This window comes from Crocodylus porosus, unplaced genomic scaffold (genome assembly GCF_001723895.1).
Source record: "Crocodylus porosus isolate Cpor-Errol unplaced genomic scaffold, CroPor_comp1, whole genome shotgun sequence".
NCBI classification, from domain to species: domain Eukaryota; kingdom Metazoa; phylum Chordata; order Crocodylia; family Crocodylidae; genus Crocodylus; species Crocodylus porosus.
In genome coordinates this window covers 3098308-3126211 of record NW_017728931.1, presented here as the reverse complement: position 1 = coordinate 3126211, position 27904 = coordinate 3098308, and the positions used below count along the sequence as shown (strand labels likewise).

Here is a 27904-nt window from a genome sequence, read left to right as displayed (position 1 = left end):
GTTGCAATGCTGGGATGGATGGAGTGCCCCACAGGAGTGCAGGGGCCCCCCTGCATGCTTGGCAGCAAACCTGGAAGTAAACCGGAAGTACTTTCAGTCCACTTCTGGGTCCGCCGGAAAGTGTGCTCTCCCGCACCCCCCGGCTTGGCAATCAGCCACAGGGGGACCCCAGGTGCCCCCTCCCCACCCCAGACCCAGAAGGCATCAGTCACCAAGCCAGCGGGGTGTGAGGGTCCCCCCTGCACGCTCCCTGGCGGACCCAGAAGCGGACTAGAAATGCTTCTGGTCCACTTCTGGGTCTGCTGCTGAATGCGCTGGGGAGCCCCCTGCACTCCTGTGGGACACTCCATCCGCCCTACCATTGCAGTGTTCACAAGCCACCTGGTACCTAGAGGTATGTAGAAAAAACATTTAAAGCTGTATCTATGTCCAAATCATCAAATCTTTCCAAATTTCTCAGAATCAATTTGGAGGGTTCTGGTTCAGTTTGGAGAAATTAAAGGGAGAAATTAAAGGGTCTCCTGATTTGATTTGGATTCACAGATTTGGTCACTGAATTGGGCCAAATCTCCGCTGAATTGAATCAGGGACTGAAGCTCCACACAGCCCTACTATATAGCACTTATTGCTCCTGAGCTAGCAACTTTCCTGCCTAACCAGTTTCTTCAGTACCTTTCAGAAGGATCACGTGCCTTGTTTCAGGATGGCAGCAACTTCTGCAAGAGCAGGTCAGGAGGTGTTCCATACATGGAGTAGACTTGGTACTGATCCTGATAGCCCTTGTGTGCTTCTCCTTCTGCCCAGACCCCCCTCTCTCTATGAGCAGGGTCTCATCAGATCTCCAGTAGAGATTTCATAGATTTTATAAACATAAGGGCTGGAAGGGACCTCGGAAGGTCATCGAGTCCAGCCCACTGCCAGGGCAGGAAGTCAGCTGGGGTCATAGGATCCCAGCAAGATAAGCATCCAATTTGCTCTTGAAGATGTTCAGTGTAGGTGCTTGAACCACCTCCGATGGCAGGCTGTTCTAGACCTTGGGGGCTCGGACAGTAAATAAATTCTTCCTTATGTCCAGCCTGAAACAGTCTCGTAGTAGTTTATGACCATTTGACCTTGTCATCCCTTGGGGCGCTCTGGTGAACAAACATTCCCCCAAGTATGGGTGGCCACCCCTGATAAACTTATAGGTGGCCATCAGATCACCCCTGAGCTTGTGCTTTTCCAGGCTAAAATGCTCCATGGCTCTCAGCCTGTCTCCTTTCCTTTCCCTGTGCAGTCAGCAGTATAGATACTGGGACTTCATTTGCAGGGCATTTCTTCTTTCTGGCTGAGAAAAACAAGAATACATTCCTAGAAGGACCCTTATTTCTGAGGAAGATAAAAATATCAAGAATCCCCTGCTTCAGCAGTTTGCCAAGTCATTTCCTTTAGTGGTAAACAATCACCTTCAAAGAAAAAACTCTAAGCCCAGAGATGTTATGATTTAAGCTTCCTAACTTCACTTAAATACTAAAGATTTATCACCAAGTTCTATAAGAAACCTGATTTCAATACTGTCTTACCTAACATAATATAACTTTTGAAGACTGCCCAAAAGGTTCTTCATCTTTTAGGGTATGGCACTTTATCTAGACCCTAGTTATGTTCTTAGTAAAGTCACCGACACTCACTCTTTAAGGTACTACATTCTTTGTGGCTCCTGGTTTAAGAGTCGTCTTCAAAACCACAGTTTGCTAACTAGCTCCTTTACTGCCAGTTCTGTTATAGTCCTTTGATGATACTGCATGTTAAATACCTTCCTCCATCCAGTACAAAGGTCCTGAGAAAAATAAATATAGAAAAATGCTAACATCTGTCATGTTTTTCCACCTTTTTTTCCCCAGACTTTATTTCTGAGTTCCATAGTCACCTTGCCACGGAGCTCCATTCATTTTTGTCCTCAGTTGACTTTGTATAGAGAAAAAGTTTCATATTCCCTGGATGTTATTAGGGTCCTGAAATTTAACCTACAAACTGCTTAGGGTTATAGGTTCATTCTTTCTTTCATAGGTTCCCTCTTTCTTTTGTTTCCTGGTCTCTGGGAAGAGCAAACCATTTCCCATGTAGTTACTGCTATGTGGATTGGACTTCATCTCATCATAATGTAGCTGCCTTCTAGACAGAGAGAGAATCTGCCAAGTGACCTCATAGCATTCCAGCCATTTCTTCAGCATACCATTATCTCCTGCATGTCAGAGCTCCCTTGATACAGCTTTCATGCTTATGATGCCTCATGCTGTAACTCAAGGAAGTAGCATTTACCTCAGTAAGTCCATCTAGTTCAGAGTCTGAGTACAATTAAACGTTGTCTAGTTTCCAGGTGCTTGGTAAGCCCCAAGCAGACAGGGAGTATTTCATAATATCTGCTCTGAAAGTTCACAGCAGGCCGGCCAGAGTGGGCTGGTAGCTGAGGATGAGGAGGTACCAAACTTTTCTTTCATTAAATTTGTGGAACAAGCTGATTTAGCAAAGAGTATTGAAACAACTTTCTAAAACCCATTTTCCAGAACAGAGCAAAATTTACATGTTCAACCTAGGGAAACCCTTCAAATAAATTCATAAACATAAACCCAAATCCAAATCCATTCCAAATCTCTGCTGTATCCAAATAATTTACCCCATTTTAGTAAATGTGGAATCACTGTGTTCAAATAACATATCACAGCAACACAGATCCATCTTCCAGTTTCATAATGGTGACTTTGTAAGATGGGTCATTTCCATGACAAAAGACTGATATCATAACCAAAATTATAACCTCACTGAAGAACCAAGGATCAGCTGCATAGAAATGAAGAGATCTCATTCAGACATGAATACCTGCCATGGTCACATGGGCAAAGTCATTTCTCCTTTTCCACTTCCATCCCGTTAACGAAGGCTTTCTTTCAGGCAGCTATGCCATCCTTATTTCAGCGCTCTTGTTGTATATAAAATAGCCTCCCAAGCTTTGTGACTCCACCAATAGGTATGTACAATGGAATGTGGAAGAAAGTGATCCCACCCTGAACCCACCATTCACCTGGTTTTGTGGCTTTTAATCAGCCCCTTAACACTTTTAAAGTGTTTAATGTTGCATAGGTTGGCAGTATGATGGTTCGCATATTTTTAAGGGAAGAGAAATGCTGTCGTGAAGTAGTAAAATTCTAACGGTCCCTGTGAGGAATAGAAATGTTCTACCATTAAATAAGCGTCAGAAAGCTGCTGTGAATAACAAGGGACAGATTCTCAGATGGTGTCACTCAATATAATTTGGCATGGCTTCACAGATTTTAATATATTGATGCTGATTTCCAGTTGAGAATTTGGCCTGTTTGCTCTTACAGATCTGTTCCAGCAAAATTGCAAGGCCCAGAAGGCTGCAGACTGTGGCTATGAAGCAGGGTTGACCTATCATGTGGAAAGGTCAGCCTGCTGCACAAAGGGAAGAAAATAAAACATTGAGTAGCTGGGAGTTACAGGGCTTTTTTGGGAGGACAAGGCAAGTGTTCTTACTGCCCACTTGCAATTTGTGTTTGTCCCACAAGAGCTGCTTAGATGCAGGGAGAATATCCCACCTGGACTGGTATAACTATTGTTTGTGGCGCCAGCAGACAGGATATGAGGACAAGAATCAGACTTTCAGTCTGGTCTTTTTCTTTCTTTTTTCCTAGTAGATGATTGGCTCACGGGGAACTCTCGCTTCCATGATCCCTGGAAGAGACAATGGCAGGGGAGGGCTTCGTCCCTGGCAATCAGTGTTTGTATGGGAAGAAATATTAACTTGATGGGCCTCCCTCTTCTTCCTGGCTGACAGCTCCAGCTGCTTGAGCTGTCAGCTAGTGAGAAGGCTTCAGGCAATATGGCCCCTTTAAAATTTCTTTCCTAGCTGACAAATGTCAGCCAGCCAGGCACATATGAGCTTCCCCCCCACCCCTGTGTAATAGTGTTATTCCCAATGCCTGACACCACCCCAAGAAGTGGGCAGGTCTGTTAGGCATTTTAAGTTTCAATTCAATATTATATTATATAGCTTTATTTAAAGGAGAAATGTTGCTGGAGAGAGAATATAGTTCCCTTGTCTTGTGGCACCTCTGCTTGCTATCAAGCCATTGCTAAAGCAATTGAGGGCTGGTTGAAGCTGTAACGGTTTTAATTTTAACTTCATGACATCCAGACTGCAAACAGGCGTTGTTATTGTTGTGGGATCAGCTGTGCTAGGATATGTACCGGCACAGCTGATCCAGTTGATTGGCAGGTACAGACATCACCCGAGGCTGTTGTCTCACAGGATCAGGCCCCTACCGCTCCCAGGGCTTCAGTGGTTCATCCTGTGGGACAATGGTCACAGGTGCGGGGCTCCAACCTGGGGAGCCCCATGGAAGGGAGCCACAGAGTTCTCTTGCTCTGCAACACAGAACTCATGCCCAGGATCTCCTGCCCAGGGCAGCTGGGAAGCGTGGGCAGCCTGGAAATGTAGTCATTGCACCAGACACGAACAGACATCTTGCACATCAGGGCAGTCAGACAGTTACCAGAAACTGTCACACAGACATTTTGGGGCATTCGGGACACAACTGGGGGAAAGGATGTCTGTTCGCACACATTTTGTGCCACGATAAGACATTTTCAGGCATGACAAGGGCAACATCTGTTTACAGCCTCAATTACTGTTCATGCTAAATTCTGGAATGTCAAAGTCAGGGCCTGTTTTGATGGGTTTTGAGTACCCACCTCTTGCCTTTAGTGGAATTGAGGGGGTACCTGGCTTTTCTCAGGACAAAGTCTAAAATTAATTGACTGTCTTTTCCTGCAAACATTTTCAAGTTCCTCTTAGTGTCTGATGTTTTGGGTTTTCTTGAAGAGCTTAACTTTTTCTGAACCAAAATAACTGTGGCATCAACCTTATTTTCGAGCCGTTTTAAATCTTCCTCTAGCCATTCATTAAGGGCCTGATTCAAAACCAGTTGAACTTGAGGGAAAAATTCCAGTTGACTTCAGTCAGTTTTGCATTAAGCTCTTTGGGTGCATATACATGAGCAGCGAGGCTGCTTCGATGCACTGTAATTAGCAGGCTCCAGTGTATCAGTGTCCCCGTGGTTTAAAATGGGAGTGGGGTGCTTTAACTAAAGCTTGTTCGATGAGCTTTAGTTAAAACACCCCCACCACCATTTTTAAGCACAGGGAGGCTGATACATGAGATGTTCTGGGTGCTTTAATTAGAGCAGCTCTCAGAGCCACTCTAATTAAAGTGTCCCTCACCCCACCACCACCACTCATGGAGCACATGTATAAACACCTTAAAACTGGAAGCTGAGTCCTACTGTGCTTGACTCTCCAATGCAGGCAGGGTTGTCTCTTTTTTTATTATTTTTTTTGTTTGTCCTCTGTATATTTTCCAGTGGAGCAGCTTCCATGTTTTCCTGGCCAAAAGAATGCTGCACTAGAGCTGTCTGTTTTGGGTGGTGAATGGTGAATCACTCCTTGACATGCAGCATTTTCATGAATTTCCTTGTTTCATTTCCTTGTTTCAGTTCAGGTGTTTTAACAAATATATCTCCAAATGACAGCTTAAATGTAACACAGGCTTGCTTAAAAAAAATATTAAATTGAGAGAGATCCAAATAGCTATCACACTTAGCAGTTTGGAGAGTAGGCCTAGCCTTAATCTTTCTGCTGTAACCAGGCCAGATCTCAGATTCACTGTCACAGAAGTCCCTATAATCAAATGAGCCTGTATTTTTTTATAAAGTACACTTTATTTTTATATGTACATTTTGCATTATTCCAGTCCTACCATCAAATTAAACCTAGGTAAATTTATTACTGCACATATCAACTTTGTAACAAATTACTACTTTCTGGTTGTGACAAATTACTATTATCCTGTAAACAATCTGTATGTGATGTAAGTTAGAAAGTAACAGTAAAGGGCAGATAATTCTGTGAGCCTTGTCCTTTAAGTCAAGATGGAAGGTAGAAACTGTGCCAACTTTCGATTAGTATCTACAGCATGGACAATTAATATGTAAAAACATGGTCATTAAGCCAGAAATCCTTTGGAATAAGGGATACTTCTTTGGATAATTAAATTGAAGGGTCATAATGTGACACTACTACATTCCAGATGCATCTTGGAAGGAATATTGAGCTATTAAAAGGTATATTTTTCAAAACAAAAAACTGAACTATTTGGCCAACCTACTGAGAGAGACACCTCCAGGGACACCAGAGGACATTACTTTGTGGGGAGGGGTGGTGTCTGGTTTGCTGATGAGTAATGTAGGTCAAAAGATCCTGGAAAGTTCAGCAAAACTAGATAATGTAGAAAGGAAAGCAATGGCACAAGACACCTTAAAGGAAAAAAAAAGAGTCTGTATTTGTTGGGTATCCATCTATGTGACTCCTGGCAGAGTTTGAGATATGCATGCCACTTCCTTGGCCACACTGGATTTTCAAGCTCTGCCCATTTTTTATTAGATCATCTGAGTTTTGAATTGTTTAGCGTTAAAGCCATTTCATTATGTTCCTGATGGCAAGGAAACCCCACTGTGTAGAAGGGGAGGTAAAAAGCCTGTCCTGGAGAATCCCTGGAACACCCCTGTGAGGTGCCATCCTGCTGATGGCTGCCTTCACAGGGACTCAGATAAGGCAGCCTGGCCTAGGCATTTGCATGCTGGCCCAGCTTCAGTTTCTCACTCTCCCATGCATTTTCTGGGTGGCCTTATCCAGGTCACTTTGTCACTTGTCTGTACGCCCCACCAATAAAACAGCCCTCTCCTTCTTCACCACCTTGTTGAAAAGATAAGTGCACTGAAGACTGAGAGACAAGGTTCTTTGGATTGTGAGGCACTTGGATGCTACAGTAAAAGAAGCAATATAAATACCACACTGGACAGATAAGGAAAGGAGGCTGACCAGGAGAAGTGATGGGGCTAATATGAGATGAGGAGGCTGACCAGGAGGATTAGAGGGGCTAATATGAGATGCAGTGGTTCTTCTTCTTCTTGCTTGGACACAAATAGAGCCTCACTTTGACCATCCTCAGCAACAAAGGACAAGCGTACAGAACATAATATCCATGCCGTAAGGCATGAACCTTGCTTCTTTCTACACTTAAATACATGAGAATGACTGCACTTTACCAGGAAAAACTGTCTCTGTCTTTAAAGAAATATATTTTCAATTATTGTAGCATTTAATGTTTTAAAACTAAGATTTTCAATGTCAAGCAAGTAAGGTTTGAGGTAAAGTTGAAGTCCATGTGCATTGTGTTAGAGGACTCCTTACTCTGTGACCATGTTTGTACTTGGGTTTAGGTACTGATCTTTAGAATGACAGAATAACATGTTTCAGTTCAAGCACGTGTTTGGTGTGTGTGTGTGTCTATCCATACATAAACATATATATCTACATAGCTATCTCTCTACCTATACACACACATACACACACCTATATATACACAATAAATGTGTGTATGTAAGAGAGAGAGATGGATGTACATATAGGTGTGTGTGTATGAGTGTATATATGCATATGTACATATAAAATATTTGGGAAAAGGAACATTAACAGAAATGAACAAGTGATACTGATGTAAGATAAATTCTTTTATCCCTGGAATCATACAAAAGAAGGAAAAGAAAACGTTATGGTCAAGTTTCAAACAAAGACTCGGGTGTTAATTGAGAATTGCATCTAACTAAACATTTTCTACAGATGTTAAGTCAATGTGGGTGTTGACAAACTTTGACATTTAGGGACCCCAGGATCATCCCTAAATAAATCTTTCATTGCAATGCATCCAGTCCCCGTCCAGGCTTGGAGTAATAGGGCAGGGGCTATCCAATAAGCTGGTTGGTGAGGAATCGATTGCCATTCCTTTGGGTAAAAACTAGTGCTGCCTCACATCACTTCTCCATGTGTTGAGGCACGCTGAGGAGGAGGACTCGGCCTCACCTATTCAGGAGTCTGTGGCAGACCCTGGCCAACACCACCTCAGGTCACTGTGTGGAGTAGGATGGACATGCCTGACCCCAGAGCACCAAGTTTCAGCCTTTGCAATGCTTAACATGAAGAAGCTGTTGTTTCAGGCTCTCCGCATACTCAAGCAAATATTGCTGCATCTGTTACACGGTGTGTCTTTTGAAAATGTTCTTCACAACCATGAGATTTGAAGCCATTTTTTTTTAAATGAGCATGGAGAGTTGCTTGCTGCCTAGGCACTTGATCAGGCTTGAATCTCCACTATATACATTCACCTGCCATTCTACAAATTTTGTTGGCCATGAATGTCTGTGGGATTTTAAGGGGTAAAATAACACCCATTTATCAAGCGCAGTACATACCCCACAGCCTTTTCTTTAATAGTACAGAGATTTTGCTCGGATTAGAATTTCCTCACTTTAATCAGCATGCTTTATTTGTATGCTTTCTAGATACTTTCCTCTTAAGATATAACAGTAATGAAGTAATTCCTTGTATTGATAACCCCAGCCCCCAAAAATCTAGAGATTGGCTTAAAAGGCATGAGGCTTAAAATAGAAAAGTGGTATTATTTTCCAATTGTTGAGCCTTTTAAGCCATTTAAGCTTTCCTCAGCAATGACAGCTTGATTTTTTGTTTTAACCAGAAAGTTGAATTTTTCACCTAATAACATGATTCTTGAAACTGGGATTTTCAGGAACATTTGTGACAATTGAAAACACCAAATGCCTGAATGTGCATGTCTTGTCCAGTTCTCCAAGCTGATACACACCACACTCATGTGAAATATAACTGGATACTATGAAAAGCGCATTGTGATCTGGAAAACCCCATTCCCAGTAAAAATCGCATGCTTTCTGTGTTTGTAAAGAATACCTAAAATTTACTGTTGTGGAGAGAGATTAAAAGAAAATCTTGTCCAGGGTGTTTACTTGGTGCCTTCGGCATGCCTGCCAGTCTAGTCGGTTTTAAAGTTTTGGTGAAGAGTTGTACTTCCAGGCACATTTGCTGGTGGCATGACATCAGCCTCATGCACTTGCTCCAGGACAACTCTGATTATATGTTCTTCTGCAGCAATACAAGTGGCTATTTCAATAGCAGCAGCAAAGCTGCTACTGAGGCAGCCAGTAACACAAACACAGAACGTGGAAGTTGGTGGGGGGGATGAACAGGGACGGGACTAAGTATATTTAATGGCATTGCTTTCAGGACTGCTCATCTTCCCCTGCTGGAAACTGCCTTAAAAGTTATCAGGAGGAGAAGAAAATTCTTTATTGGTGGGAGAGAAAGGGGAATCTCTATGCTGTTTAAAGGGACCTCTTCCAGAAACTTAGAGATTTTTTTTTAAATAGTTTTTATAAAGTTCAAGTTGACTTCGTCCCCTTAACTTTTCATGAATCATAAACCATTCTTGAGAAATGTAGTTCCCTTTTAATGACAAACTGCACATTGTAATCCCCTTCTAGACAACATGTAACAGATCTTTGAAGCCTGAGCTCCATTGACAAAAAGTGTGTTTGGTAGCACAATATATATTCCATAATCGTACACACGCCAAGTATTTGCACATGTAAATGACGCCTGAGATGTCTGAAAGATCGTTTGTTCATGCAAATACTTTGTTTGTCCATGAGATTGTAGAAATGTTGGGAACACAGAGGCACGCAGTTGTACATGGGTTTTTTTCCCCCTGGCTCAAGAGAGTTTCTGTATTATAAAACCCATATAACATAAACTTATATATTATCCACTTCGTGATTTTTCTCTTAGCTTCTAGGTAATTGCTGTGTAAGACTTCCTGAAGGTTCAAAGTTTACAGCTGCTGGAAATTCTACAACCCCTACATACACTGGATGTATGAATGCAATTCTAGAACAGCACAATGTCTATAATTTCATAGTAACGTCCTTATAGTTGCTAAAGTTGGAAGGAAATGATTTCTTTTTCTAGTTATTCATCAACATTTTCCCCTTTGTACCCTTTTCAACCAGCTGTGGAGAAAAACATAGATCTACGCTTACACACTTATCCCCCTCACTTCCAAATGGTCCCAGGGCAAGCTGTAAACAGTATCCGTGTTTTCCATTGACAAATGATGCCTTCAAGTTACTTACTGAACAGTTGGTTTAGCTGCTGCTCCCCTGAACAGGAGTAGTGTGTGTAAGCCTCATGCATATGCCTCGCACTAGAGCAGCGGGTGCGCTGTTCCTGTATTGATATGATTTTGTGTTCTTTCCCTTTAGATTAGAATATGTAAAGCTCTCAGTACGGTAATTGAGAAAGGTAAGAGTTTGCAGGCTGCATGGCTGGCATCATTGCTAGGCTTACTAACCATCTCTTTTCTGTTGCTGCTATCAAACTGAAACAGCTCCTGGTCTCAGGGTCTCTGTCTCGCACTTCTGTCCCTGTTGCCTTCATCCCCAGCCTCTTTCACTCTACCAAACATGAATTACAAGCTCTGTGCTGGAAGCAAGTGGCCTTGCCTGTGCCCACCTGACTTGGCTGTGGCACTAAGAGCCCTGCTGCTGTACCCTGCTAGTGCCTCCCTGCCCCTGCGTGTCTGAGAAGCGCACATACTTGTTCTTTCTTCTGCTCCTGTTTGCTTCAGGCGGAATCTGACACCAACACCTGCCATAGTGGAAAATGTCTTTGTTGCCTTGCACTTTTGTCTGCATTGCTGCAGGGGAGCCAATGGGAGTTAAGTCCATTTACTTTTTTGTTGCCTAAGCACCATGGAATAGGATCTTGAGATGGGGCCGATAAGGAGCGGCACGTGCTGTGCTGGCCCTTTGAGTTAGCTCAGCTTAATAAGGGCCTCCCTTTCTAGGGAGGGCAGATTGCTGAGCTTGGGCCTCTGAATGGAACAGCTGGGGGAGGAAAAGGAAACAAAGGAGGGGAAACACAGAGTGCCCTGAACCTGGAGACTGGGGGTGCGGTTTAGGACCCGGAGAGCAGGCCGGCCGGCCACACGCCAGGTGTGACCTTTGCAGACTCCTTGGTTCTGCTTGTTTGTCTGGGCAATTTCCAATGCGCTGATCGAATGGAAGGAAGCAGCCTGACAGCAGCATGCTGGCTGGATACACTCAGTGGTAGGCTGGGCTTAGGCACAGAGCACTTGAAGCACAACATTAACTCCTTGAGGCCCGGTTCACACATGGATGCAACGCAAGAGACTTTAAATAATAACTTGCCAAACTAGAAGCTGAGCAGCTTGATGGCTGGTTATTGAGAGCCATGTCATCTCATCTCCCCTGCGTTGCCTTATTTATTTATTTATTTTGCTTCTTTTGCATCCTGGGAAATGATTAGCCTATGTTTGAATGGCGTATTTTAGAACGCCAAAAGACTCCCTGTGACAAAAGAGTCATTTTTTTTTCACCAGCAGCTAACATTCATTACCAAGTAAAACATTACCCAGCTCTTCCTTATTGTTTTGATGATTTATAAATGTTATAACTCATTCCCTAAAAAGGTCACATAACGTATGGATTTAGATCAATCTCTGCGTGTGCCCATCAGAAACCTCGAAATCGCTCCCAAACATTGTAACCTTTCTGGTAACTGGTTGTTTATTTTACGGTTACATATGTATGTGTATGTATATTCCCGTTTCTTTTCCCTGTAGTGATGAATAGTTAAGTGGGCTGGAGTATGTTATCTGAATAAAGTTCCAAGCTTCCATTACAAGAAGAAGGCCAAGTAATTAGAGTTCGTGCCAGACAGCTTGCAAGTGGAATTATAATATTTGTATGAAAGCCTTTATCTTTTGTGGTTATTACTTGCTCACTCTGCAGCTGCTGTCTCCCTATCAATCAAGATGGTTTAGAGGGAGCTTCAAGGTTGATTGCATAGTTAAGGACTTGCCAGAAGAAAGTTGTGACTGATGGAATGCACGAACTCCGCGGCTAATGGAATGCTGTGGGTGATTGTGAGCGCGTAGGTGTGGCTGTGCCTCCTTACACACTCTTGCCTGTTTGAACTGCACTGCTTTTCATATGTGCGGGAGCTGTATTGTTAAGTACTTGCATGAATATTGCTTGAGCTTGCCCATTTGGCGAAAATTGTATTATTTTGACCATCTGCCATTCTGCTTAGCTGCTGGAATGTAAAATACAACACCTCCCTCCCCCACTTTCTTTCCTAGGGAAAACACAGCAATTTTCCACTTTTAATCCCAAACTAACAGCTCCACATTTTTTTCACAGAAAATGCCTTTGCATATTAAATCACTTTTTTTTCCTTCTTCTTTTTAATGTTTTGGAACTGCCTCCCCACCCCCACCCCTTGTTAGTCAGTTGATCTAAAATGTAAAATTGTAAGTGGAAGGTATCGTCTGACATACAAATATCAGGTTTGTTCACTGGCTTTCAAATGAGCAATAAATGCTTAATAATAATAGTAATTGACCCATCATTTCAGTTGGGTTTTTTTTAACATGAAGCTGAGAATTCATTAAAACAGTTGGATTTAGCTATCACGAGCCTGACTCCCATCATGAGGCCTGTGCTTTAAACTTTGTAGAAAGGAAATAAGCAAAGATGCTGACCATGGATCCTGTTGAATTTCCAGACTTTGGTTCTGAGAACTACTGAGATAAATTCAGGCTGCTAGCGCACAGCAGCGGTTCTGAATTTTCAAACCTGCTCAGATAATCTTCTGGTTGCTAATTTTTCTTTTTATGGAGTTGATTTGTGAGACGACAACTTCTAAGTTACAGTTTTAAAAAATTTACTATGTGTAAAATGTCCTACAGCCTTCAGTGAGGAATTGCAGCCATGAGGCCACGGTTAGAATGCCAGCTGTAATCTTTAGACTGTGCCCCTTCTGTTGTACCTCAGAACAAAAGGATTCAGATGAAAAAACTTTAAAAATGTATAGGGCTAGAGTCACTAGTATGCAGTGCCTGCTTTGCACAGTTCCAGCAATGCAGAGCACCCTGTAAGCTGCACATACAGCTCCTTTACCTCTCCCAAGTTTTACAGAGCATCCATAATATACAAGGGAATTTGGCCCATTAGTTTTATGGTCATTACAAGCAGGGAGGGGAGAAGGAAACTAGTTATCCTTAAGTATCAGGTGTAAAATACCTAACATCACTGGAGCGCTGTGTTGAAATCCCAGCAGAGTCGACTTAGTCATTCGTCCTTCCAAGGTAAATTTGACTACCATGCAGGTTACCACATGCAAGCCTTTCCATGAAGACCATACAAGCAGATGTCCCATCCGGGCCTTATGGACATGAAAGATCTCCTAACAATTTTCCTAAGGGCTACCCAATTGTGTCCAAGACAAATTTCCCCCTCCTTGCACTGTTGTATAATTAGTTGGTTATTAGCCTCCAGTCTAGAGACATCTGCATTTCCACAATGGCATTTGTCTGTGGTATCTGCAACCTTTTTGGGTCATTCAGGAGGTATACTTGTGTAACTATACAAAATATTATCTTGACACACAAAACATTAATAGAGCAATTGGAAGATATAGCAGGGTACTAAATCAGAAATAGGTTCACACTGTGAAATGAGCTCCAGTTTAGAGTTCGTGCTCCTGGAGAAGGGTGACTGGACCCAAAAGCTTGCTAAGAACTTTTTTCCAACTACTCTGTTGGTCTAATAAAAGATATCACATCTACTCAAAGAACCTTGCCTGCAAACATTTGTAAGCATAAGAGACGCCTCCAAAATGTTGACCTAGAGTTTGCATTCTGAATCTTCCTCCACCATCCCCAAGAGTTTTGGAGGTGTTTGGATATGAAGCTTAGCTTCAGTCCCATGTCTAATAAAAATGTTTATATTGAGGATTTACAGGGAGAACTTGTAACATTGTTTAAAAATACAGTACCAGGAGAGAGCTGATGAAATGGCATTCACACTTAGAACCGTCTTGGGACAAGTTGAAACCACAGTAGCAACAACGGTGCTGTGTTGCAGCATGCATTTTTGTATTCCTCAGAGCATGATTATAATTGCATTGGGGAAAGACAAGAGTTGCATACACACACACTTTAATTTTATTCATTTACTTTTGATTTTAATAGCTGTTTCCTCATCTGTTCTCCTGACAAACCATTGCATTCTGACCTCAAGTCATAATCCCCTTTGGGGAATAATTGAGGTATAACTTAGTGTAAAACAACAATATGTAAATACATGTGGACTAGACTGTAGCCACTGGGGATTTTGACGAACTTTGCATAAAGTTCTTAAACTGTGTTTTGAGATACAACAGAAATGATAGAGATTTCATGTACTGCCTTCCCACTGGAATTGCTGCTTTCTCTCCCTCCCCCTTTGTTAGTCAGGGGCTAAGAGATATTATAATTTCATCAAAAATATTCACTCTAAGGAAACTGATTTTCAACCCCCACAACAGAGAGTAAGTACTGCAAATACATATGCAAAATCTGGCAACTTTTAATAACAGATGAGTGAGAGAGCTTTTTTTGTGCTAAATGGTGCCTTCAGGCAGAGTCCTGTGCCTGGAAGGGATGTGATATAAGCTACACCAATGCAAAAGTGGCCCAGAAGGATAAGGGACCTAAGACACCTTTCTGAGAACCACAAGTCCTCTTTTTCATCCTTGCTATGACTGCAAGGAGGGGTAAGGAATAACTGCAGTACTAGCTCCATTCCCTCCACCCTTCTAAGGTGGGGGAAGTAACTGGTACCTGCATTATCATCTTACTCCTGTCCAGTGGGCCTCAGGATCTGGGTAGCCTGTATGGGGCTGTCAAGAAGTTTCTTACTCCCCTGCGTGGGTGCTTAGTCCACAGCACAGCTGAGCCCTTCCTTACTTTCTGTGGAAACAGGCAGCATCCAGACTCCTTACCACATACTGGCAGCACAGTCTCCTTACAGCTGAGGGCCAACTTCATTTGCGTACAACTCCGTTAAATGCAATGTAGCTGCACCTAGGATGAATGGTGTCCATTTTGCATCCTATGAAGCGTTTCTGTTGATGTGAACACATGGATATTCCTTTTGTTCTTAGACACTTTTTCTCCACCTACTTTCTTTTTCAGGCTGTCTCACCACAAGTGCAAGTGCTGACCTCACTGTAAACATAGGGATAGAATTAGCAGAGCAGACCTCTCCAACGCTACCACGTGCCACGAAAAACAAAGTCTCTGGGAAACTTCGTCGCTCCGCTAGTGCTCTCAGCAAATCTTCAAACTAACGCACTTTGGAAGTGGAAGTCCAGTCAAGGGAACTTAAAGCAAAATTCTTGAAATATATTAAAATATTTACTATATCAATAGAACTTGTAACTTTGGGTAAGCACACAATGAAGTATTTTTGCTATAAAATTACAATTCTCTAAAGTTTCAAAACTTAAATTACTGATGGACAGCTTTCACTTGAATTACCCATCATGCATTTCACTTGATTTTTGCTGTCATAAAAATGACTTAGACAAATGTGGAGCTCTCAGTGTGTGTGGCATTTTAAGTGGTATGAGATAACTCACTCATTTTCCCTGAGTTTTGGTAAGTGCAAATTTAAATGTCACAGAGAGAGGAGGCAAACCAAGTGTTAGAACCAGTTAATATACTTTCCACGTCTTGATTTTAAACATTCCAGTTAACTCTTGTTTGTATATTAACAAGTTTTGTCTAAATGGAAAGCAAGTTTCATTTGATTTACCATCTGATGGATGCTTTTCTTTTTATAAATATGGGTAACCAACCTGGATGCTTATCAATGTCTTCAAGTGCCCATTGCTGTTCTGTTTTGAACTGCTCAGTGCAGTTTTTGTGCATGTAGCTAAAAATGCATAAGTATCAAATGAGTGTTGCTAAGTAATTTACCTGCAATCTAGAAAGCTACTGCCAATTGCATAAAACACCATGCCCTGGATTAAAATCACTTTGCTTAATCTTGCCATGTTATGCAGGAGGGCATATTCTCATTCATCTTATAAAGGCTTGAAATCAAGGATGCTCCAGGTCTCGCAGGCTTGTGTCTCAACCCAGCATACCACGAAATGGAATTAAGACCCCTTGCATTTTCTCTCTCAGTATTCCTGCTATGATCGCCACATGCCAGTGTTGCTATATTTAAAGGTCTTCAGTCTGATGGTCTCAGCATCTGTTGTCAAACAGCCACACAGTGTAATGCAGGTTAGTTGTTAACATGTCCAGTTCAGCTCCAGCCACTTAGTTTATATCTCTGGTTATTTCATGATTGAAATCCTGTTAGGACTATCCTTGGATTTGGAGTTATTTTGTCATATGGAATGCTGCATGTGATTGATGCATCATGGGTTGTGATCGCTTTTTCAGTCTAGGTAAAAAAATAAAAATGACCAAATTATTTCATTTAGAAAAGCAGATATTGCACATTAGTAATAATTTTGTGTCACCCTAGCTTGCATAACTAGGAGCCAGTACACATCTTAGGTAGTCACATTGACCTGTTGCACCAGCAGGACAGTAATCTGCTAGTTGAAGTACCCCTAATCAGACCTAAATATAATAAACTTGAAAGCTTTCAAGGGCACATGTCATTGTCGTCTTTTACTGATCAGCATGATATGCAAATATTTTAAACACAAAACCGACTTATTACGATCTCAGTAAGTAGTGGGGTTGAAAGGCTAAGGGAAACTTTTTATACTTTAAAAAATGTAACTTTACCACAAAAGTAAAGGAAGTAAAAGGCAAGAACTGTAACCACTTCGAACACTTAATACAAGTGAGAAAATTAAAATTGATGATACAGATTCTGTCATCGAATTTTGTCTTCATCTTGCAGCAGCCTGCAAGCAGAGATCAATCACCCATGTAAATGCTGCAATACCTGAGAACAACAGGGTCTGGAGCAGTGGAGTTCCAGCAGTGAATTTCCTAGCCTTTTACAGGACGATTGGGCACTAAGGGAGAAAGAGGCAATTGTCAGACAGCTAAAATCACCTTAGCCTTTGGTCTTTGAATCTTGGATGTTAGTGTTGGTGGTACCTCTCTCTGCTGCTGGAGTTTCAGATCTCACACCTCTAACCTTCCTAATCCTCCTCAGGTCTAGTTGACGTTGTTTCTATTTGTTGAATTTATGTTCATGATGTTCTTTAGCCCATTTAAACCTAATGTGATTTATCTCAACTGAAGGGGACTTTCAAGTGAAGCTAACTGCACCATTGGGCAGATATTTTTTGTTGCACTCAGTTTCTCTGTATAGGTTAAGTGAATGTGTATCTACTTTCATGTCAACAGTGATCTGCGTTAATTCTCTGTAAATATGGAATACTATTTGATAAATATTTACAGTACTATTAAGTTATAGTTTGGCATTTTGTTATTGGGTTTATGTATTAGTTTATTTGGTTCTAGCAGTAGCCCATTTATCAGGATAAGGATAAGTTTAGTAATTGGACCCATTCATTATCCCAACTAGAAAGTAGAAATTATTACTCATAATGTTAGTATGCTGTCCACATGAGCTGGCATTTACAATTCACAGATAAATGCAGTAAATGCCTGCTGGGACAGAGCACTGTTAAATCATTAAAATGTCTGGTTTTCATTTCACTTTCTGTTTTAAACTATGGTTTTTGTTTCTTCCTGATAGTGTGTCTATAAAGTCAATTAGAAAAGTTGTGTATTACATTATAAAATGTGTTCTCATAGTAATGATTGTTGGGTAGAAGAACATGGCTGTTCTTAGTTATCCAATAAAATGTCAAATATAAGCTGGCTGAAATAGTTCAAAGGGCATTTTTTCTGAATAATATGGAAACTTTCCTTCTAAGCATACGCATATCTCTAATAGAAAGAATGAAAGTTCAGCTACAAAATTATTTCCTTGGCACTAAACATATCAAAAAATGAATTGTCGAAGTCCTAGTGGAGTTTTGTAACATAAAGCAATAAACATATTTTTCCTTAATGCCTCAGAAACCAGTTAACCAATTCACAGCATAATTTTTTATAAAATATACAGAACATAAAGAAAATGTCTCTCAGGTGCAAACAGCTTCTCTCTGATCTTTTAACTGCCAGGGTGAAACAGGGATGCTGACACTCTCACTAGACTTTATTTCTTGTTATCCAAATAATAAATGCAGACTTAACTGCATCGGATGAGGATTTATTTTGTACAGTGTTAGTTGTTCGCACCACTTTTGAGCAGCTATATTCTGTCTAAAAAACAAAATACTGGGCAAAATTCAGGGTTGGTGTAAGCGAGCGTAAATTTCATGGAAATCACTGGGCAAATATGAGTAGAGACTTTCATGGTGAAGTGCAGTTTTGGGGTGTCTTTGGCTAAAACTACTTAATTTGGGCTGGTTTGGTGTTCATGTAACCTAGGTGTAACAGAGAATGCAGCTGACATGTAGGTGTACAATAAGCTGTGGGAGGAGGGGTTCTCCCTTCCTGAGGAATATGAAATCCTTTGCCTATCCTATTCTGTCACCCTGCACACAGTTCCCATTAAAGTCACCTGATGGGATAACCAGGCCCTGGTTGTTCCAGAGTATGCTATCCTTTAATGAAGCAGCTTGTTTTTGATGAGGGGGAGATGGTTTGTACTTTTGCTATTGAAAACTTGTTGGCTACCCAACAACATGCTTGCCCAATGCAGATTCCATTTAGCATAGTTAAAATAAGACTTCATCTTGAGGCAATTGCTGCTTGTTGTAACAGTAGCTGTAACTCTGTAGGCTTTCCTAGAATTTTTATTGTTACAAATAGATTAATTTCACTACTGAAAAGAAATCTCCAGCACATCTTCACTGCTTGAAGGCATGGGGAGTGCTTCACTTAAGCCTTTCATTCAGTGACTGTTGGATGAACAATAATGACAATAATAGCAGCATCTACAATATTTTGTAAAGCTCTGCGGAGAAGGGACTTCTTGATGAAATCAGAGAGATGGGATGTACTTTTTGGTGTCTTTTGGCCAAACTCTGCTATTCTTTTCTTGAAACTTCTCCTCATTCCAGTTCTCTTTTGCTTGCTTACCCCCTGAGCAGGTGTTACCCTGAAGATGCGATTAACCAGTTTATCATATCTTAAAGTGTAACCTGGCCACACATTTAAGCAGCTAATTGCACAACAAAAAGTAAAACCAGTCACAAAATTATTATCTAAAAAAGGTATCGTAATTTTGTGGCTGGTTTCAGTTGTGTCTTAGAGTGAACATGTGGCCAGATGGACTGCACCAGGGCTCAGATGTGCAGTCCCAGCCAGTCCCTAACCACCTGATCAGGGTCAGCATGGAGACAATGCCAGGAGTCGGATGGGCCCTGGTGCTGTCCCTGCTGGCCCCTGATCTGCTGATCAGGAGTTAGCTCTGGGGGCTCAAACTGACCTAGTGGGGCTCGAGACCCAGCCAACAATCAGCTGATTGCCAGGCTTATTTGCCAGTTCCGAAGGAGCCCCAGTGTTAAGGATCCCAGGCTCCCCCTGTACTAGTAAGTAGGGCACACTTGGTGTCTGATCCCTGATCCCAAAATCATGCCTCCTGCCATGCCATGTAACGTGGCAGAAGATACAATTGTTGGACTCATGGATCAGATCCTGTCATGCCTTTAAAGAAACATCTGTCATCAGCCTTCGTTCTTACCTTAGTTGTTGTACTTACAGATGGAGAAAAATTACTCCCATAAATGTTTTCGCTGCTGTGATTCAAGTAAATAATTACTATATTACAAGTTTATGCATCCTTTGGCAAAGGTGCTTTCGTATTCAGGAGTCCATAAGGTAATTTACAAGGACAGGGCTTATAAATATTTTACAGAAACCATTCCCAAAGTAAAAGTATAGTTAGACAGTGTAAATGTATTTTGCTATTTACATGTTTTTTTAATATGCACATTCTGTCCAGTGGTAAAAAGGGGCAGGGTCAATTTTTTCTCTTTGACAAAAAATATGCTGTGTTCTTCATGTTTTTCTACCCCTTTGCACTAGTGAAAAAGGAAAAATGTAAGTCATTGTAAATGCCTCTGGGAACTGTATGAAACAGCATTCCCAGTCTTTAAGTAAGGCAACCTGTTTTCCTAATAGGCTGCATAGGCCTGTCCTCATTACAGTGGTTTTGCTTCTGTTATAGAGCCAGAGCTCCTGAAAGAATGCTGTAAAAGCCTTACATGTTTCTATGTTCTTGTGTTGAGCTTGTCTGTCATGTAAAGTCTGTGGAGCTGACCACAAGCAGAGCTGAAACAGAAATGCCTTGGCTATGCCATATACCAAATAGTCTTCCCGATCACATCATCCTCTCAAAAGTGAAATGCTGGAATTTCAGAAACGACATCGCTCCATCTTTAACTGACATCTGGCTAGTGTCATGAGCTAAAGCTCATGCTGGTTCATGCTTTCCTCTTCTAAGGGTGAGGTTGTGCCCAGACTAAAGTGCTGATGCCCAAGGGGTGAGAGTGCAAGGAGTTCTGCCTTCTCTACCACTCCTGGGCAGGGAACGAGAATTCCTATGCAGTGGTGTAGGCACTGCTCCTAGGCCCTGCCAGCAGCTCAGCCAACTCCCCTAGAAGAATGGATTTAGCTTGTGTGATTTTACAAGAATTGCTCATAGAAGCAAAAACATTGTATAGAATCAGGCCCCTTATTATCAGCTAATAATGTTTTATATGAGAATTTAAAATTGTCCCAAATTTAGTCTGCTCCCCTAGTTAGCAAAGCCCATTTCCACCCCCCACCGCCACCTCCGCTGCTCTTAGCTCATAGATTGCCTTTCTGCAGAACGTCCAGCTACAGACGTTATGGACACACATGCCTGAGAAACAGCTCTGAACTGAGGTACAGAGGTTACTTAGAGCAGCCAGACTGATTCTTCCTTGAAAAGTTACATCCTTTTATCATAGGCCTGGCAGCATTCTTGGATACTTGTAGCCAATTCTGCCCCAAAAATTCTCCTTTCTAGTTTCTAGCCCTCTCCAGTCTATAAACCTTGTTCCTCTAACAGGCCCTTGACGGCTGAACTGAAAGCCAAGACTGCCGCCAGGCTCCTCTCTCTGGATCATACTTAGGAGCGCTCAGATGACAGGAGTAAGTACATTTGATCAATATTTTCAAAGAAATGGCCCTTTGGATAAGTGCAGACGAGGGCCCCTTGTGAGAGCACTCCCACTGCATTCAGCCTGGTGAATATGCTCTGCAATAGCCTCTGGCACAGTTTGAACCAGCAGAGTCTGTGCAACAATAGTATTATCTCCAGCTTCCTCTGAAGAGGTTTTTGCAGCATTTTGCTAATAATAATTACAGACCATAGCTAAACCCCAAAAGGCATTATTTATATGCTATTCATTGCAAGAAACGCTTGATGAGAGTTCCTCCTGTTCTAAGCCTCATAACACTTTATTGCAGAGCAGTTTACATGCACATTAAAAATGATATGTTTCTAATGGTGATTTTCTACTCTATGGAGAGATTATTTGAGAAAATGAGGTAGGGGAGTCTGTTCTCTCAGCTGTTGTAGTATCAGGAGCAGTTATAAGATAACTCCATTTTATACTAATGGGAATGATATGGTTCCATTTGTTTGGTAGGAAAGGGAACCCTGTGGTGTCTCTCTTGGTAGGGGAATGAGGTGGAAGCAGAGTTTGTCTCTCAAATTGCCTTTAGATCATTTTTTTATTTGGAAATAGAGGCTTAATCCTACACAGTATGCAGTAAATTCCTCAGTTATTTAGTTTGTAAAATTTGCATGAGTGAGGCAATTTGTAGGAAGTGTCAAGAAGAGGTTGTGTGCCTGTTTCTATTAACAGTGAAACTAAGGGGTTGGCAAAGACCCTTTGATTCAGTTTTGAAAAAAACACCCTGCTGTCTTGGGCAGAGAATTTGACAAGAATGTGGGGGACTAATGGGAAGCTCTGAAATCAGTGACCAGGTTTTCAAATGCTGAACCTCCAGACACCCCCAACGAAGTCTGTAAAAGCCCCTGGGTGCCAAGCCAGGCTGATACAGGGTCCAACATAATAAGTATTTGGGAAGTTAACTTCTGACCCCATCTTTAAAAAATCTTTGCCTTGAATAATAGTCCTTTGGAAGATCATTTTGTGAACTGGGAATGAGCTTATCCTGCAGACACGGGTTGAAAGGCTAAATATACAGCAGTATGCAGCTCCACAGAACTCAGTTAATCAGGGCACTCAGAAAAGGTTTAATATGGTTACCAGATACCCCAAAACTGAGGGTTTATGTGGAACCCCTTTTAACTCACCTATATGTGCATTAAATGAGCATTGGATAAAATGTATGAGCAGTCCTTGGAAGAAAGGTATCCCATCACCCCAGAGAGTTGTGTAACCCCTGGTTATAGTCAGGCTCCTTTTATTTTTTTTCTGGCCCCATTAATCTAGAAATCTTTGCTGTCCCACGGCCCAGTTTCAGCAGGAGGAAAGGAGAGTGTCTCCATAGCAGAGCAGCCTGTAAATTTAGGATTAGCCTAATGGATTTACACAACCTCATCTGAGGAGGACCTAGATATCCTGAAGGAGTGCTCTAACAACTGGCTTCTTCTGTAAGAGGTAGGCTTCACCATCTCCCACTTTTGACAAGGAGCATGACCCCTGCTCTTTGTGAAGTGAATGACACAGGCACCTGCCTCTAGGAGAGGATTCCAGGCTGTGAGTCCCAATCTCATCTAAAGGACTTGCTGCAGCCCAGAAAGAAATGCCCAACACCCCACTCTCTTCAATATTTCATATCCCCAGCACAGGTAGCAGACAGAGTTAGGGCTAACTCTTGTGAATCCCATTCTGAGCCATTAGGGCTGTGGATTATTCCACGGTGGGAGCCAGGTCCCTCAAAGTCAGGCATTGCACTCCGGAGCATCACAGCACCAAGGTCACTTTGCAGATCTAGCCCCTCATGACTTTCTTTTCCCCCTCCTTTGTATGCACCTGACACCTAGGAACACTATGATCTAGCCAAGCAATAGAGGGGGCACATTCCTTTCAACCCCAATCTTGCAAACACACAATTAAGACTTACACAAGTGTACAGTCCCATTGAACACAGTTACTCACAAGCTAACTGTCTTGTGGTGAGGGCCATGCATTGCAACAGTCATGTTTTAAAAAGCGCCCCAACACTGTTGCATTGGTTAGAAGCTGTGTCAGTATTCCCATTTTAAAATCCTGTTCATCAGGAGGTTATGGCCTCACATCCTTTTGCATACCTTGTCTCCAATATAGCATCAATACTGACATTTGCTGAGTTGATGTTATTTAAAGGTGTAAACCATTCACTTCCCATGGCAGACACTCTGCAGCACAATGCCATGCGCCTTGAAAAATTGGCTGGTGCGCTTGTCCACGGATGGGCAGCAGTTCTACCTCCAAGACGACTGATTACTGTAATGTGAAGTGTCGTGCTACTGCAGTCTGGCTAATTTACAGGGTGCTAATTGTGCATTCTGGACAAATCTGCATTGTTATTGGAGCCAGGAAAAATCTGTACACCCAGGGGATTATGTTTTTCATTTTCAGTTTGTAAAAATAGCAATAAGTTTGATGCTGTGGATTAACGACCACCCTGGGTCCCTTAACTCTGCTTCAGGCCATTACCTTCTCCGATTTACAGCACTCCCAGAGAAAAGCCCCCACACCATGATCCTTATTGCTTAAACGATGACCCAAATAGCAAAGATGATAACTGAGTCTCATAACGATACCTGGGCCTGATCCTGCAAACATTTATTACCAGGCACGTGGCCTAACCCAAGGCTCACATGAGTCAATATGATACTGTGTTGTTTGCTTGCTTGGGTTTTGGATCAGGCCCATAGTGTTTCCTGACCTGTAGTTCTTGATGAACAGTAACCCTATAAGCCCCCTGGGTTACTGAACAAGGGTGGACTGAAGTACCTAAGTCAAGTAGACTTAACTTGATCATTGTAGACAATAGGATTTAAGTAAATACTTAAAATTAATCAGATTCTGGCCTTCCCTGAACAAGGGTTGATGCAATATGTGCATGAGCATTTCCTGACTTGGAGCCCAAATGACCCTCCATAACAAATCCAGAAGAATGTCCCCAAATATGACAGACCAGACCCATTAGGTTTACCAGAAATATGAATTAAGAGACTAGAAATAACCAGCAGATAGTGATATCAGATATTTCCTTGCCTTTTTTTTTTTTTTTTTTGGAACTATAATTAAAATGAATGTAATTGATGCGTGAATAATTCTAGAAAAATAGCAGTAAGATGCTGACTTTCCTCAACAGTGAAAGACCATCCTGAACTGAGACCACACTATGCCATTGACCTGCCCTGCCATGTCTTGGCTTCTCAGTGAATTCTCAGAGCTCCAAGCCACCACTGATGTTCAGCTTGAAAATGACACAAAACCTGGCAGTTTAGAGAGAGGAGGGAACTTCTGCTTTGTTTTAATTTTTTTTTTCTTTTTGCTTAAGTTAAGGAAAAACAAGTCACCTTTGCAATGTGAGGAGAAAGGTAACGCAGAGTTACCAGGTTGGACTGAACTACTGAAATTCCAAGGGCTCTGTGCAGCAGATGGAGCATGAATGTTTGCATTATACTAGATTCAAAGTAGTTTTCTCATATTTAGTAATAGTAAGCAATCCTTTCCTAAAGTCATTGTAAACAAAAATATGTTAACAGTAGACTGAGAGCTTACTTTAAAATATAATAATATTGACATGAAGTTTCATAACAAAAGGACACATGCTGAAAACTCTTCCAATACTAGTTTACCTCACTTGACTGATCAATGCATTTTGCCCAGTGATTGTGAGATTAAGGTATTCTGTAGTGCGTTCATATGGGAGATGTGGCACTCTCCTATATGGTTTTAATCTTACTGTGGCTGCACTGCTAAACAATAATGGAAAAATCAGGATCTAGAGGGATGATAGCATCTTAATGTCTGTTAAACATGTTCAGCAAAACATTGATCGTGTTGCCTGTAATGGAATTGCTTTAAACAAAACAAAACAGGTCTTACAGTCTTACAATGTCCTGTTTTAATGTACTTACCTGTATTAGAATACCTGTAACGTGAAAAGCCATGCTTGAAATGCCCTTCTTTCTGGTTTACATATCACAAGTTTTTATGATGCAGATCTGAACTCTTTGTTATCCAAGATGTACAGTGAACTAAGTTTCATTAAAGTTATTTAAAACTGTATTAAGGCATTTGTGTGTAAGTGAAGCTTTGTGATGCCTGGATGGAATGTGCAGAAAGTCCAAGTGTGATGTTTCTTTACAAGCTACAAGAAAAACACTGTAATATCTACAGTCATGAACTAAAATTTAAAAAGTATGGCACCCCCAAGAGTGCCAACCACTGATGCCTGGATTTTGTTCCGCTAAAGTACCTTTGGCAGAACAAAGGGCCAAAAAAGTGGATGTAAATGCAATGTATTGGTCCTACTGACTTTGCTGGATGCAGAGTCAGGCCAGCACAGAGCACTTTTGTGAAAATCCCACCTTTTTTTTTATACCTGTGTGTATTACCTGGGAGACCGAGATGGTGCTTTGAAAGATGGAGGCCTGTGTTTTATCAGAGAAAAGTAAGCAGAGAGTCCAGTTAGCTCTGTATTGTCTACCTCTATACTTTATTTAGTTAGTCTATAAAGGTGCATAACTTCCCTATCGACTTAGTTATGACAGCATACCTGAAAAGAAGGAAAGGGAATTCTGATCTAAGTTCTGGCCTTTAGTATTGTACTTTGAGATCCCTACCTGCTGATGGGGTCTTGCCTGCTACCTACCTTTTGTCCATATGTACTGCTCATTCTGTGCCAGTGGCAACAACAGCATCATACTGTCTTGATCTACAAAAGCCACCTGGAACAACTCGCTACGTGTTCTGTAAGGGGCTCCATAAAAAGGTTGTAAGAGGTCAGTTTCATGTTCAAAGAATTTTCCAATCCCTATTGCCAAAGCCCCAGGCCTCCAAATTTCCACTGCTGCTCCTAAATCATGTTGGGAATGTCAGACTGCCTCTTCTCACATGAAGAGGTTGGTCCATCACCAAAAGTATGTGCACCAACAACAAGGTATTGACAGCTACTATTAAGCTACATAGAAACCCCAAGAGTCAAACAATATCCTGCACAAATGATAACATGAAAAGATGGAGGTTGGCATCCTCATCCTGAATCCTGTCCACTCACCATTTATACCTGAAGCAAGAAAACATTTATGGCTTCAATATGCAATTTTCCACATGCAACTGTTACAGGATCTTTCAATAGTCGGGCTTACAGCAGATCACGCTCTGCGATGTTATAGGTGGTCAGGCTCAACTTTATTAACGAGGTGCAAAACAAAACAGAATCAATGCTGTTGTGTCCACCAGTGAGCACACACTCACCACGTCTCACGCACCCTAGCGACACGTGAGATTGCTGTTGTGTTCTGGCGAGGTGTTTCCGGGGTTGGTCGCCGGGATCAGGCGGGTCTGGCATTCTCCCCTCCGGCTGGCCAGGCCGAAGGTCGCTCCGAGTTCGAACCGATCCGTGAGTACGTTCCGTCGGGCGCGCAAAGACCCCAAAGTTCGTAGTGCAATGTCTTTTATACCCTCAGTGATGCAGGGCGGTCTAATCGCGTGTGGCACTTCTTCATTGGCTCGGAGCGGTGACTGTCACATTACTGACAGACCCTGGACTTTCCCTTGAGAAACCCCATGTGGAAAATCCCAACCGCATGTTTCTTCTATACTGCCACCCTAGAGTCTCTTATTCACTTAGCACCTGTTACATAAACACTATGCAAACCTCCAGCTGACGTATGCAAACATGGCCACCTATTACAAAAGATTATAACACACAGCAAGTGCAAAATAATTACAACAGCAACAAATCACACCTACAAGCTGGGTCCAAGAGGCAGCTCATGTGAAAGCATGGAGGCATGCAAGAAGTGCTGGTCGGGAGTTTTTTGACAAAGGGATTCTTTTGGGAAGTGCCAAATCATCAGAACCATTTTAGTGAATGACACTGCAGAAAAGGTTTTGATTTCATTTTGCATCAGAATGGGCCAGACAGGCTGGTACCTAGGGTATCAACACAGGGGCACAGACTGCATGAACAGAGGGGTAATTGTATTCAATTTCAGAAGTTCATGTGCTTAGAGGAAAGTACAGTCCTAGTCAGAAACTTTTATCTATCTTGAGTCTTTGCAGATGCTTGCCTTTGCGCAGCACACTCATTTTGGAAAATATTTGTACAGAGAGTTCTAATATGAGGACATTTTTGTCACTACTGACTACTCATGCACAGAAGTAAACACCAGATGGATCTGGTAATTCAGACTGCTTGTGCTAGATATTTGCCTGTTTAATTTCTCTCCTAAAAGCACCCAGGGACATCTTTAGCAATATCAAAATGAGAAAATAAAGTATTTTAAGGATCAAGATCCAGATCTTGTAGGTCCTCAAAATTTCTTGGGTAACATCTTCAGCATTGATGTCACTGGGTTGGACTGACTGGATAATTAGCTTTGCCATCAACACAGCATAACACAATGGTTATTTTTTCTTCATTCACAACATCCCGTGCATTTCAGGCAGACAACTTGATATTGACATTTTTGCAAATATTTCAATACAATCTTTTCAAATCATTTTCTCATGGCATTTCTTTTCAGTGCATTACATATCTCAACAGAAATTAACTTTCCATTTTTCCAAATGGTTTTCAGAGCATTCTTGCATCTTGGCTCTTGTCCCACAGTAAACTTAATTAGTTGATGAAAATTCCTGATGAATTGTTCAAAATAAGAGCTAAGCCCTCAAAGTATACAATACCTTCATCTCCTTTCAGAAGCAATTTATTTGTCACAATGAACTGGGTAACTTTTGCTACCTTTAAAAAAAAATAATAATACCTTTCTTTTAATCTGTGCAGATGATACTAGTGCAGTTGGCATGGCACCTAGGAAAGGCAGTTATGATAAAACAGGTATCCTCACCATAT

At 41.7% G+C, this 27904-nt stretch overlaps 1 protein-coding gene across 3 annotated transcripts in view; it reads left to right on the top strand.

The window, feature by feature from the left end:
• Positions 1 to 25110, top strand: part of RALGAPA2 (Ral GTPase activating protein catalytic alpha subunit 2) — a 357121-nt gene extending 332011 nt beyond the window's left edge. For 2 of the 3 annotated variants that reach the window (XM_019544076.1, XM_019544075.1), the window contains one exon: positions 15026 to 25110. In XM_019544076.1, coding sequence (XP_019399621.1) covers positions 15026 to 15180 — 155 coding nt within the window. In that variant the 3' untranslated portion in view covers positions 15181 to 25110. Of the gene's footprint in view, positions 1 to 10247; positions 10288 to 15025 lie in introns of all 3 variants that reach the window. The other variant, XM_019544074.1, reaches the window with a different exon arrangement.
• Positions 25111 to 27904: the final 2794 nt, after the last annotated feature.